This window comes from Carcharodon carcharias, chromosome 28 (genome assembly GCF_017639515.1).
Source record: "Carcharodon carcharias isolate sCarCar2 chromosome 28, sCarCar2.pri, whole genome shotgun sequence".
Lineage (NCBI taxonomy): Eukaryota > Metazoa > Chordata > Chondrichthyes > Lamniformes > Lamnidae > Carcharodon > Carcharodon carcharias.
This window is the reverse complement of record NC_054494.1, coordinates 25,305,730-25,320,448: the sequence shown is the minus strand read 5'-3', so window position 1 is coordinate 25,320,448 and position 14,719 is coordinate 25,305,730. Positions and strand designations below refer to the sequence as shown.

Sequence of the window (14,719 nt, the reverse complement as noted above, 5' to 3'; positions counted from 1 at the left end):
GGGGCATTTATCTGGAAGAGGGTTGTCTATAAAGTGTATTTAAAAAACTGAGAGAGGCAAATAGATGCGGCTTTAAAGTTAAATTTAAACAGCATGTATTTATCATATTTACTTTAGTTTAAAACTTACATGTTGGAATTAATTTCGTTTATAAATTGCTCCTTTTAATAGAGATTCCCTGTTCGATTTAAATACATACTAATATGTTTCACGCAAATATGTAATACTTGTATATATTTAATCGAATTGATTCGAATCGAATTCGGGTGAAGTGGTTTCTCTGTAGAATGAGTCGGATCTTACACTATCTTCTCCGACACATCTTGCCTCCGGCCGAGTCCAAGGTTACGTCAAATAAGATTACTGTTAATGAGATTCGATATAATCTCAATTGTGGACTCGTCTGGTGCGAAGACAAGCGCCTTGCCTACATTTAAGGAAACATGGGCATAATTTGGAATATTTTCTGCCTTCTTCTCGTCTGTGGTGCTAAACGAACAGTTGCATCCTGTGTGCCAGAATGTTCTTGCAGGAATGAAAGCTTTGGAAGGTAAGGGTCAGGTTTCCATTGTTATTTCAACACTATTACGTGAAATTTGTGGATAGATATTTTAAAATAAGGATGGTTTTGTTTTACAGAAGTTTGATTTGCATGTCTTCCTCTTTGCGAAGAATACCTGAGAATATCCCACTCGATGTCAAAAAGGTCAGAATAGAAAATTCCCACCTGGAAGAATTACCTCGCGGTGCATTCCCCATAGCCCGTGCCTTGGAATACCTGTGGCTGAATTTTAATTCTATCACACTCATGCATGCGAAGAGTCTGCAACATTTGCACAGTCTAGCCGAGTTGCGACTGCAGGGGAACAAACTGCGTTCAGTACCATGGACAGCTTTCCAGGATTGCCCGGCTTTGAAAATTTTGGATCTGAAGCGCAATAGGCTGGATGTTCTTCCCGAGCATTCCCTGAGGTATCTCACCAACTTGACCTACTTGGACATATCCTTCAACCAGCTTACAGTGATTTCTCCAGATGTGTTCTTAAATTGGCCGGTCTATCAGAGAACACTGCAGCATGAGGGACAGGAGCAAAGTATCCCCAACGCTGTGCTGGCCCTCCATGATAATCCATGGCTCTGTGACTGCCGCCTTAAAGGTTTTGCACACTTCGTCAAAACCATCAGCCCTCCTGTTATTCTGATGAATTCTTACCTATCCTGTTCAGGCCCCGATTCCAGGGCGGGGAAATTTTTCTACGAAGTGGAACTGAAAAGTTGTTTTAAACCCACAGCAACGGCTGAGAACACAAACATTAGTGTTCCGTTTGGACAGAAGGTACATTTGTCCTGTGAGGCTAAAGGGAGTCCTACCCCTAAAGTATGGTGGACAAATGGTGTGAAGATCATTCGGAAATTTAATGGTATGGACAATAAGCTATTGTTACTATCTGAAAGTTAGCCATTTTTTTAGCAATTAAATATGTATTCTGGAAAATGAAAGTTTACAAACTTATTATGAGACGGATTTGCGTCTAACACAGTTACAAACTTATTATGGGATGGATTTGAGTCTAACAGGAGTTTAATTCACAAAGCAAAAGATGATGCATCACGTGATGCATACAGGAATTACATGATGGTTATTTACATACTTTAAATTACAAAATTTTGCGTATAGTTGCACTTCCTGCAAATATCATGTTTACTTCCTGTTACACTTTCCCTGTCCCATGTTGTTGATGATAACCATATCATTGTAAAACAGTAGACCTACAACTCAGCACGAGGAAATCTCTGAGATCTGCATATGTATGAATGCACATTTCATAAAAGACATCATTGCAAACTGTTATTTCTGAGTCAGCAGTAGGCTACTTGATAGAAATTTATAGAGACTGATTAGTCAACAACTTTATTAGCAGTGTATCACGTGACTACCAGGATGGTAGAAGGTGAACTAGATAGGCTTTAGACTTAGTTCTTCTAGCAATTCCTCTGTCCCCTAAACCATAACTTGATTTGTCAGAACGTGCAGTTCACTATTCAGTAGTTTTACTGCTCTGATCTCAGACTCCACTGTATTGTTGCACCAATGATATCACGAATCGGTAATGTTCTAACTGGTCCAGTTGCCCGCAGCAATGTAATACTTCGTGAAGGAAACTGAAAAAAGTATAACTTACTAGCACCAAGTGCTGAAGGAATGGATTGTAAATTCTACTGTTCTTTAACTTCTTTGGATTCAATTTCCCATCATGCCAGTGAACCTTATTCTTTTCCTCTCGGAAAAATCGGGTGAGATTTTGTACCATCACTTTTGTGTCACTGCAACGTGATCTCAATTGCACAAGAACAGCAATTTCACCATTTCACTTGGGATTCAGAATTCCTTCGAATTTCTGAGCACAGTTAAAATGAGAGTTGTGAGATCAGCTCTAGTATTTAGTCATGTCCCATATGGGCTTTTTACCTGATGTAGTTCATTCTAACCCAGGGCATTTGTAACAAATATTGTAACAAATACAAAGCAGTGATGCCTTTCACCATCACAGACCACCCTAAAGCACTTTACTGCCAATTAACTAATTTTGAAGTGTAGTCATCGTTGAAATGTAGAAAATGCTGTGCCCAATTTACACAAAGCAAGCTCCCACAAATGGCAATCTGAAAATGACTGTTTTAATCATGTTGACAATGACCAGGACCATGAGGGATAACTCCCCTGCTCTTGTCAACATAGTACCAATGGAACTTTTACATGAGGGGGCAAACAGGATCTCGGTTTAATATCTTATCTGACAGTGCAACATTCTCTCAGTGCAGCACTGTATTGGAATTCCAGTCTAAATTTTTGTGCTCAAGTCTCTGAAGTGGGTCTTGAACCTCACTTAGAGGCAAGAATGCTACCAATTAAGCCATAGTAGATACGCTTCAATGGATGTCCTAATCAACTAAGTAATGAGTCAAATAAAACTTATTTTAAAAGAACGCAAAGCAGAAAAAGACAATTCATTTCACCCATCTCACTCTGTTAAATTCCTGTACTTGAATTGACTATAATTCATCTCCTTCCTCTACTTATTGCTGAATCATGAAATAAAATGTTTATTATTTACTTAATCTGAGCAATTAACCATACCCAGACAAATGTCAGTACAAAAGAAGGCAGGGAGAATCGGAGGAATGATCACATACATAGGCAAGAGCAGTATTGGTAGAAGCCCTGTGTTTCTTTTATATTTGTTTGGGGAATTTGCATGACACTGGTAAGGTCATATTTATTGTCCATCTGCTATTGCCCTTAAACATTGGTGGTCCTTCTTGATGCAGCAGAATTGCTCCTACTTCCCGGAGCAAAGGAGGAAAAGAAATGTATGTTGTAAATGGCCCAACTGAAGTGCATTTTGAGTCTCAGCACAATTTTATATCTCTAATTGGCACCATTTTCTCATCTGTCCCAGAGAGGCTGAGCAGATGACATTGGAAGTATGGAATAGGAATGTTACAATAATGCAGCAGTAACAATTTTCTAAGACTAAGCTATCACTCACTGTACTGAAGCACCAATGTTTCTGGTCCATGCCAGCCATGAACTTGAAATGATTCAGTCATGGAATGGATGCAAAACAGATAAGATGTTCACTTTTGTAGAACTGTCATCCATGCCTTCAACAATACAGTCATGCATAGAACAAAATGTCTAAAATTGATAAAATGGTCACTGGGAAAATGCATTGGTGTCATGTAATGTTCTATTCTGAGCTATTTATTAAAAGAGCCATTTTAGTTACCCTGAGCAAATAGACATCCTGATTGGGAAATAAATAAAAAGATGGTTCTCCTGAAGGAAGCAATCTTATTCTGGTTTAGCTGAAGCTTTTGGGAGGGGAAAAGACTGGTCATATGGATAAACTTAAAGCAGCTACAGCTGCGACCTTTGTTATTGTCCTTTGTGCTTATGGCGGGAGTCTTGGCAATAGTATATAGTCTATATAAAATAAAGTGTGAATTTTGCATTATTAATTATGGAAATTAAACAAGTAAAACAAATCTTTACATTAATTACAGTGTCTTTCACAAATATTAATGAAGAAACGGTGAAGTCGGAACTAGTGATTCCTTCAGTCCACAGGACAGATGAAGGGAGTTACATGTGTATTACTACTAACTACCTTGGAAACTCATCTGTGCGGATCCTGGTGAAAGTTTTAACTTCGGAATTTTTACCTACTGTATCGTCCTTCGAAGAGGAGAATGTTTATATAGATGTTAGGATTGCGAAGCAGACGGTATACGGCATAACCCTGGAGTGGTATGCAGCAACTCAGAATCCTGCTGAGACCTGGTACACCCTGCACTTTGGGAAATTTGAAGATGCTAAAAAGGAAATGATTTACATTGGACCAGGAGTAAATACTTACTCAGTTAACGATCTGTTTCCGGCAACAAAGTACCAGGTGTGTGTGACACTGAGGAACCAGCTTCCGAAAAGAGGTCAATGCGTTATATTTGTTACAGGCAGTGATATCAGTGAAATGGAGCAAAGAGAGAAACTCATTCACATTATAGTCATTGTGTGCGCGATGGTTTTGGCAGTCCCGGCTGGGATGTACGCTTGTACGACAGAGACCCGTTTCAGCTGCTTTGACAAATGCGGCAAGTTCTGTCGAAAACAAAGGCGGGGAGAGAAAGCACTGAAAACAGGGACACGGGATGTCACATTTGACAGCCTGCAGACAGGCAGCGATGTTGAACTTTGTAACAGAGACTCCAACGAAGACAGGAGAAGACGTAAAAAATCAGATGACAAAGCCCACAAGGTCAAGACAGAGCACAAGAATAGTGATGAATTGTATTAGGCAAAAGCCAATATTAGCTTGTTTTAGTTAAAACTTATTTATCCACCAATGAATATTTTATAATTAGGGCTGAATGCCCTGACTATATTGCACATCTGTTGACAATATGGCACAGTAATTGTGGTCTGTGTTAAAGCTCACCCATCTGTTACTGCTATTTATAGATACACTCTTGACATTCAGATTAATAGCCATTAACAAGCAGAGCAAAAACCTTGTACATGCAAGCTGATTTCCTGTATCACTGTACACGAGGAATTACAAGCAAGTGTTGTCTTCTGATGAACTGGGGCTAGAGGGGGGATACAATTTGACCAGGGCACGTGGACATAATTTAGTCTCACTTTAAAGTTTAGATTTAATATTATTTATAAATGGTGACAATCACAACAAGTTGGAAAGCAGAGAAGTAGATTTAGTTGAGGGCTGAGTTTTCTGCAATACAGGCTGAGAAGCGGGGAGACATAGAGCTAATGGGCCATGACTGGTAGGAGAATGTAGTTATAATGTAATAGATTTACATAGACAATTTCAATTATAAGCATGGGCATAGAAATTCATAATGGAATGAATGCAGATGTATGTTTTTTTACAATATTTCTAGATATATTCATTATACATTATTTATTTCTTATCAAGAAATTTACTTTCTTACTGTCGTTAGATTCTCTTAGCTCTATTTTGCTTTTTGCTACAAAGGACAAATGTGGCTAAAATAAATTTTAATTCAAAACTTTAATCTCTTATTTTTCCTACTCAATGTAAAACATTCAGGAAGATGAGACTGTGCTGAATATTGTATGTTGTTCAGGAGTGTCCTGTAAAATAACTAGCAAAAAGAAGTTGACAATGGCATAGCTTGCAAACTTTCATAATTGTTATTAAAGACAACCAGGACTTGAAAAACATTTTTAAAGTTACTCATTACATCCTGAATGGAATTATTTTCATCAACCCAATTTTTGATTAGGTTAAACTAATCCTAAGAATTAAATCAACCACTGACATGAATTCCACCAAAGGAAGAAATGTTCCAGCCAGCAAAGGTACAATACAGCTGAGAAACAAACTATGAAGAGTCGGAGATGGAGCATGTAAGTATAGCACAACAAAGGACAATAAAGGGATTGAAATGAATCACTGGTCACCCAAATATCAAAAATAGAAAACAGTCAAGATGGTGAAATCACTGTTTGTTTTGTTAAGAAAGTAAAGATGATGGAATTGGTGAACCTATGTTCTTCTGGGATCAAAATGAGAAAGCAGTCAAGATAAATGAATCTTAAGCCAAAAAAGCAAGACAAGTGAACAGGTTGCTCTTTCAGGAAGCTGATAAAGATGGGTGAAAGCTCAGTCTGTTTGGTTTATCAGCATTGAGGTAATCAAGATGCACAAATTTGTGTTTTACAATAATTCAAAAAGTATGACATACTAATTTGTTTTAAGGTGGAGTTATAAGGATGTGACTGAGATGGAATAACGTTGTTCATTTAGGACAAGTTGGAAAAAATGTGAAGAGAGATATATATAAAGTAGGTGGAAGCCACATTTTATGCAAATATGAATGAGTTATGCATAGAGTCTTATTTAATTGGTTAAAAATAATAAGAGGAAAATAAGGACTACAAACAAGATAGGAAGCACTGGAGTGTCTGATTACAACAGTGCAAGAGATTGTTATTGCATATATCACTGTATTAACAGCTTAGTGCACAATATAAATTAAAAACACAATATCAGTAATGTGAAAAAGCATAAAAATATGATGTAAAGAATGAATATATTTAATCATTTTCTATGACCATTTAAAAAGTAACATGTGTGGAGCTTGAAATAGACTCAATACATGTATCAATTATACTCAATCTACTTCTACAGCCCTAAACACTCTCAAATGTAAAAAAAGCCTCAAAGAAATACCTTGACTCAGTAACTCAGATGCCTACCTATTATCCGTCCAAAATTAAAAGCCACCCTTATGTTTTGTATCTTTAAATATTTAGGAAATATGGAAATAATTTTAAAGCAGATCATTAATATCTGGCTTTTCTTTTGCTGAGGAATTGGCTATTTGAGTTTGTTCAATTTTTGTAGTGCAATCAACCCAATGAAATTACATAGAATTTTACAGCATAGAAACAGGCCATGCAGCCCAACTGGTTTGTGCTGCTGTTTAGGCTCCACATGTAACTCCTCCAAATTTATTCTATCTAACCCTATCAACATATTATAGAATCATTGAATTCACTTGTGTGGCAAATTAAAATTGTTTTTGGCCAAGTTTTGCTGACTTTTGTGTCCAATTAAGGGGATAGAGAGGGAGAGAGAGAACTTGTAAAGGAAGGATACTAAGTGCTGAAACACAGTTAGGAATATCCATTAAAAATAGCCACATTCATCCCAGAAGGTTTGAATATCGAATTGTACATTTGACAGTAGCTCCTGGGGAGAAGACCATTAGCCCAGTGTTACCCTGTCAGTGGCTGGATAATAATTTTACTCCCAGCAGCAACAGCCAAACAAAGAGACAACCTGCAGCCATTCAAATTTTCTTAATTTCCAAAATTGCAGTCATTTTGTTGGTCATTCTAAAATTACACGGAATACTCATATAAAAGAATATAATGTAAACACATAATCATTTGAATTAATAAAATGAAATGAATTGCATATCTAAAGATGGAAGCTCTTGAGTGAGTTTATCAAGTATTTAGCCAAATACAGCAGAAAGGACTTACACTGAATTTTGTTCTGAAATAGCTGATCCCATTATAACTTCTACCAACATTTTTGTTATGGGGTAGAATTGGCTGTAGTTCCTCCACCTGATCACAATACACAAATTTCTGATCTAAATGCATGTGTTTGGACTTCATGGTCAGACTTGGTTGTGATGCCTGCAGCAGTGGAATAGTTGAGCAGTCCTCTTCATGACGGCTTTACAAGCAAGATTAGATAGTCTGTGGAACCATGCACCTGTGACAAATCAACTCCTTCAGGAGATAAGAGGGAAATAATTGACATGCAAAAAACATAAATTCATACACAAATACAGAAGTAATACTTCATAAACGAGGAAGAGAAAGAAGTCAATGTGTCAATAAAACAAATTTAAGTACTAATAGAACCCTAAAATATTAAACTAAGAATAAAACACAAATAAAAATAATTTTAAAATCACTGTGCTGCCAAAACCTTGTTGTATTTAAAGGGATGTAGTTTTCTCTGGACAAATGAGAATGCTTTCCTTTGGAAAAATTTGACAAAAATTGATGTTTAAAATATCAACAGTTCTGTCATGAAATTTAGATTTTTATAAAATTCTGTAGATAGTATAAATGCAGTCTGACTAAAATCAATATCCATCAAAGGGAAGATAATGGATTTATATAAGACCGTATTGAAATAAAAGGACACAGAAGCAGCTTACACAGCCTCATCTCACTGATCCAACATCAAATGAAATATAGGTTACATCCGGATTAAGGTTCTCCATAGTGCGCTTCTGCCATTTGTTCCAGGTTTGTGTCCTAAGGATACACTGATTGAAGCATTTTAATATAGCATGAGCCAGTTAACAAGTATCCTGTTATGAATTATAACATTTATTTGAAGGTAAGATTTGCTCAACACAATGCCAGCCCTCATACTGATTTTAGGTTTATAATAAGTTTATACGTAAGTTGTTATATCTCGTGTAAACTGTATAGACTGCACTAGGTCTGATACATTGCAGATTAAAAGATGCACATACTTTAAAACAAATGAAGAATACCTGCTGATTGTTTTGTATAAGATCTTGTGATTATGTTATAGCAGATTCTCTAACAGAAATAGAGGGCAGAATCATCCCAGATTTGCACTAAGTGCGGTAGCAGGCAGGTAAAATGATGTCTTACTTGTCAGCCGCAATGGTGGGTTTTCACACTATATCGTCCTAAACCCGCCACATTATTTATGCATTCCTGGGAAACATGCCATTTCCATGGCAGGCAGGCTCCAATTCGCTTGTCACGCCGTCACCTCGCTGCTTCATCACGCCAGGCATCACATTTAATGTACAGCCCCATTCAGTGCTTCCAGGTCAGGACTGCAGCAAAGAAGACATGGGCCCAAAAGGCAAGAAAACTGCAACCCTTGAGTGCCCTTTGGATGCCGTGAAGACCCGCTGTGATGTCCTCTACCCCCACGCTGGCTACCGGAAGGGCAGCAACATTACACAATGGTTTGGTAAGCGATGGCAGGGTGATCAGTGCCAATGCTGCACAGAAGAGGTTGGCCATCCAATGCAGATAGAGGATGAATGATCTCACCTGTGCAGCCAGGTAATGGTGACCATTTCATTACTCTAAACTCACACACTCAAGCCCATCACACATTCACTGGCATCTCACTCACTGCCAGTTCAAGAGACATCACTGCCCATTCTCATACACATACCCTCACATGTCCATCTGGCCTCATCTCCTCTGGAGACTGCCTCCTCAGTCCTCACCATCTTGAGGCCACTTACACAGATCAACATGTGCCTCCACACACACCCTGAGTACCCTCCTTCCCCAGTACAGCCCTCATCAAGCAGCCTCTTCCCTTGCCTGAGGCTCTTTCTCCCCCTTCATCAAGGAAGCCTTAGTCCTGCAGCCATTGAAAAGCCACCCACATACGGCTGATCTGTTAGGTAGAGACCTGTCGGGAGGCTCCCTAAAAGTGTTGTCTGTGAAGCCTGGTGAAGCCCAGTGTAAATACCAAACTTTAGCCTGCTTTACTTACACCTCAAGGTAGATTTTCAAGCCAGTTCTTTATGTGGTATGCAGAGGATTTAACACTATTACACAATGATGCAGAAATGACAAGCATCTGCATTTATGCAACAACAATGGGAACTTGCACTTACATAGTGCCTTTGATGTAGTAAAACATTCCAAAGTACTTCACAGGAAGATAATTGAACAAAATTTGATACCAAGCCACATAGAAGAAATTAGGGCAGATAACCATAAGCTTGGTCAATGAGCTAGGCCTTAAGAGGCATCTTACAGAAGAAGAGAGAGGTGGAACCCGAGAGGTTGAAGGAGGGAATTCCAAAACTTAAGGCCATTACATGCAGAAAACGTAGACACTTTGCAAAGGCTCTAGGATAAGCCAAAGAAGGAGAGGCCATGAGGGGTGACCAAGAACTTAAACAAACAGATCTATTTTATGGAGATCCACAAATGGGGAGATGTGGCGTGGCAGAGATGATTCCAAAAAGTAGGATCTAGACGGTTAGATGAGACAAAGGGAAGAGGGGATGTATCAGAGGCTGGAGACAGATGTAGGGACCCTCGGCGAATGGGGAGAGGTGGGATTGTAGGGTTGGAAGTGGTTATGGTGATAAGGTTGGAAAGGACATGGAGAGATTTAAAAGACAAATAGCAGAAAAAAAAACCTTTGCGATGAAATCAATCAGGGTCTCGATGAGATTGCAGTGCTGTTTTCCCAATTCCTTCTTTTTTGCAATTATGAGGTGAACCCTGTCACATTAACCACAATGTACATATGTGTAGAAAAGTTGATAATAAATAGATTTGGAATTATGGGTCCACCTTCTGCTAAAGTGAACAGAGTTAATCTTCAGGATGTTAAATAGAAATTAATCTGCTCCTGTCAGTCTGCTGGAATAGGTAGAGATTAGTGGAATGAAAGCCTTCCTTCCTGCTGCCTGTAAAAGTCTGAAAGGGAATGATTATGGAGTCTCAACTTTTCTTATTAATATGAGGCAATGGGGTAAAGCTGCTAGTAACAGGGTATAAATAACATGACAGCAAAGGTAACTGGTGTGTTGCAATTATGCCTGTCAAGTAATAGGCGATTCTGTAGAATGCTTTTGGATGATTGAATTAAAATAGGTCAAATGGCCTCCCTCATCTATAATTATCTTGTGAACCTACAAACTTAAGATCAGAGACACAGGTCCTAAAAGTCAGGGACAAAGAGCCCAAATTCAAGGTAAATTTATTCTGCATTGGGAGCTACAAATATCCAAATAACCTAGTATTATGTAAAAGCAGAATATTACGATGCTGTAAAGCTGAAATGAAAATAGAAAATGCTGGAAATACTCGGCAGGTCTGGCAGCATCTGTGGAGATAGAAACAGGGTTAACATTTCAGGTTGATGACCTGGTTGTCAGTCTGAAATATTAACTCTGTTTATCTCACTCCAGATGCTGCTTGACCAGCTGAGTATTGCTAGAATTTTCTGTTTTTATTTAATAATATTACTTACATATTTCTAATGAGTTTAATGCATTGGTTAGACTTCCAAAGGCCAAATACCTAGAGGGAAATTAAATTTTGAATGTGTTTCATCTATATTTTCACTATTCTCAATCAGAGGGACTAACACCATATATATCTGTTGGTACATAGGTTAAGCCTTAAAAATGGGTAGCGTCAAAATACAATCTAGTGTTTAACCATTCTGCTGAAAATAAATATCTTAAGGAAATTCCATATTTTCTTTACCCTATCTCCTGCAACCCCACTACCTCTTGCTGCCACTAAAATCAGTCATAAACATCATAACGTTTGGGAATTCACCAGTAAAGTCATGACAGTATGGTAGGACTGAAGCTGACTTGTAGAGTTAGAGTGTCCCAGTGTAATGTGCACAGTCAGGTGGTATGGCAACATGTAATCTCTTCAGAGGGACCTTGACCATTGGCTAGCAGGAATTCAGCACCCATTGCTCCCATGATTTATGTTACGCCTGGCTGAATGAGATATTGGGTGCAGGGAGTGAAGCTGTGTTTCATTTTCAGCACTAACAACCTTCATCTTGACACCTGCAAAATACACCCCAAAATTTCTTTCAGGTAAGTTGAGTTTATCACGTGGTTCTACATTCTGCAGCCAGCCAATTGGAGTATGAAGGTTCTAAAGTAAAACTGTAACTAACATTCAGCTGAAACAAATATGTGCATTACCACATTGACTGCAGCATTTCAAGAAGGTGGATCTCTACCACCTTCTCAGGAGCAATTAGGGATTGGCAATAAATGCTGGCCTAGCCAGCAACGCCCACATCTCATGAAATAATAAAAAAAATATAGTCATTGCCACATTAGAATTCACAAATATGCAAACTTTATTTATCAAAACAATGTGAAATACAAATCAGCATGTTTAACATTGGGAACAATATAAGTGATGTGATCACAACAATTATACTAAACTCAATTGTACATCCCACTGCTATTCTCTCAATTTCTCAGTTTCGTTGCCCATGACTTTTGGTAATGGCTTCAACTAGCTAGAGAGGGAGGGAGTTCGACTGAGATCTATATATCTGCCACTGAAGCATGTCTGAGGCGAACTGGTTATGCATGTCTATCATCATTCCAATTTCAAGAAGAGACAAAAACATTAATCCATCTGTTGGCCACTGGTTGAGTCTAAAATCTAGTCCTTTACCATCTCCCCCAACACTGATTGTGGATAAGCCAGAAAGTAACAATCTCTTTAAATATTAATTTCTCCTCCTTTGCCCTTTCATTCTACCCATACTGGCTACTGGATAAAGGATTAAAAATAATTTCCCCCATCCTAATACCAACATTTTTCAGATGGTGCTACACTTAACCACATGGGCATAAACCACGAAATCTACCTAATCTATAGCAGACAGATTCAAGTGACAATTTGGGCTGGAAAGTATGCTCCGTTATAGTTACATAATCAACTTGGCCATGAAATTACTCCATAGATGAAAATGGAGTGTCTGGCATGTTAGTGATAAACTTTTCCTTCTCCTTTTTAATGAACACATTAATCTTTTACTATGCCTCCATTAAAATAGAAGGGATTTCATATGAGCACATAAAACATTTGTATATCAGTATCTCACAGCATAAAATTAAATTAAATAAAAACAGAAAATTCTGAAAAATTCAGCAGATCTGGCAGCATCTGTGGAGAGAGAAACATAGTTTACATTTAGAGTCCAGTATGACTCTGTATGAAGAAGAGTCATACTGGATTGGAAACATTAACTCTGTTTCTCTCTCCACAGATGCTGCCAGACCTGCTGAGTATTTCCAGCATTTTCTATTTTTATTTCAGATTTTCAGCATCTGCAGTATTTTGCTTTTATAAGACTAAGGTGTTTGCTTTGAACTAATCTACCGTGAAAATTTTATTCTGACAAACAAGAGAAACATAGGAATCTTTAGCCTCATTAAGTACCTGCCCCACCATTCAATGAGATCATGGTTGATCTACAACCTTATTCCATATACCCACCTACATCCCATGCCCCTTAATACATCACGCAATATCAATATTTCACTTTCTTCATGTTGCGTGGTCAGTAACATAGAATATGGTAAAGTATGTTTTTGCAAAATGTACCTATAAAAAACTACATTGCACCATCAGACATTATATTAATATTACCAATTTGAGGTAGGTCTCAGTAATTGAAACACAGTTTGATATTGCATATCTTTTTCAGCCCAAAAGCATTTTAATCCTTTTTCATTAAGAACGAACTGGAATATTTTCCTTGCGTATTCTCCAGCAGGGGGATTCATTTGCTTTTAGTAGCTTTAACAGAATAGATTGCTTTTCATCAAAACGTAGGTTACTGCGATATTACTTCAAATGTTGCTGTCTGTTTTTAATCGTGACATTGAATTGATCTGTGAAAATTACTGGAAATAAAGGTCAATATTTGGGGTTGAAAAGTAAGGGATTGTCTGATGTGTAAGTCACTGCGGTGGTAATGCAGCTAGGAAGTACACTCACTCACTACTGACTCAACTTCACTTTACTGACTAATCTGGACTTGCCAGTATTCCCTTCCCTCTCCCTTTGCCATTCTCTTCTCTCAGGCTCCCAATCTCCCACTCACTAACTTTGCATTAGTTGTGGCAGCATGTAAAATAGTCAGCATATTTTAAAATTTGAATTTCCTTTTCTGTGGAAAGCTGCAGTAACCAATGTTTCAGTATGTGCATCATTTTTAGATGGATAGTAGAGGATGTCATCTGATAGTTAGGTGTGCTTATACTCATATGGTAATATCAAGATGTTGTGCCTTTATAACCTGTGGAACCTTTGAACTTTGCACAATGTTTCTGACATGATTAGAAACCATCCATCTAATATTGCAATCACATCGTGCACTTTATTTTTTAGTAACAAATAATTTTTCATAAGTACAATTTAGAAGCATCTTCATTCATTTTCTTTTCCAGGCGTTGTTTCAGCTCTGATACCAGGGCACTGTTGATATTCGACATCTTGCTTTTTGACTGTTGACGGATATGATTCTTGGGACTGAGCGATCCTGACACTGTAGGCAGACTCCAATCTGGCTTGTTGAGACTGACCGGGAGCATAGGTATTTGAGGAGGAGGCAAAGGTGCACATGGCAATGCCAGTGGAAGTGGTGGCTGATTATTTTCAGTGCTCATGTTTTGAAAATGGTGGTTGGCTTCAGAAACCATGAAACCAGTTGTTTTTTTGGCAGATTTCTTACTTTGGAACCATCCAGATTTGCGGGTCTTCGATTTATGGCGTGGCCTTTTCTTTATGATACGCCTCACTGGGCCAATTCTATTGGACTTTTTGTTCCGCCAAAACATGATTGTCGAAATTAAGATTGTAAGAATCACGAAAAAACAAACTATCCCTGCTACTACACCTAGGGCTTTCATGGGATTATCTTTAGATTGCAACAAAAAGTCTGCCATATGCCCTTTGCCTGAGGTCTGTAAAAGAGTACAAAGAAAACAATTGATTTAGCCCATGGGACTAGGTTCTTCATTTGTACAACACATATGTACCATTCATTAGATATTCTGTTTTGGATATAAT

General features: G+C 38.0%; 2 protein-coding genes across 2 annotated transcripts in view; one reads left to right on the top strand and one right to left on the bottom strand.

Moving 5' to 3' along the window:
• The first annotated feature begins 506 nt into the window (after positions 1-506).
• Positions 507-4,859, top strand: lrit2 (leucine-rich repeat, immunoglobulin-like and transmembrane domains 2). Its single transcript, XM_041176632.1, has 3 exons — positions 507-550; positions 640-1,421; positions 4,069-4,859. The coding sequence occupies exons 2-3, from the start codon at positions 653-655 to the stop codon at positions 4,857-4,859; spliced, it is 1,560 nt and encodes a 519-aa protein (XP_041032566.1). The 5' UTR covers positions 507-550; positions 640-652.
• Positions 4,860-12,925: 8,066 nt separating this feature from the next.
• cdhr1a (cadherin-related family member 1a) overlaps positions 12,926-14,719 on the bottom strand; it is a 53,935-nt gene continuing 52,141 nt past the window's right edge. Inside the window, exon 17 of the mRNA XM_041176441.1 lies at positions 12,926-14,613. Coding sequence (XP_041032375.1) covers positions 14,053-14,613 — 561 coding nt within the window. The 3' untranslated portion in view covers positions 12,926-14,052. The remainder of the gene's footprint in view (positions 14,614-14,719) is intronic.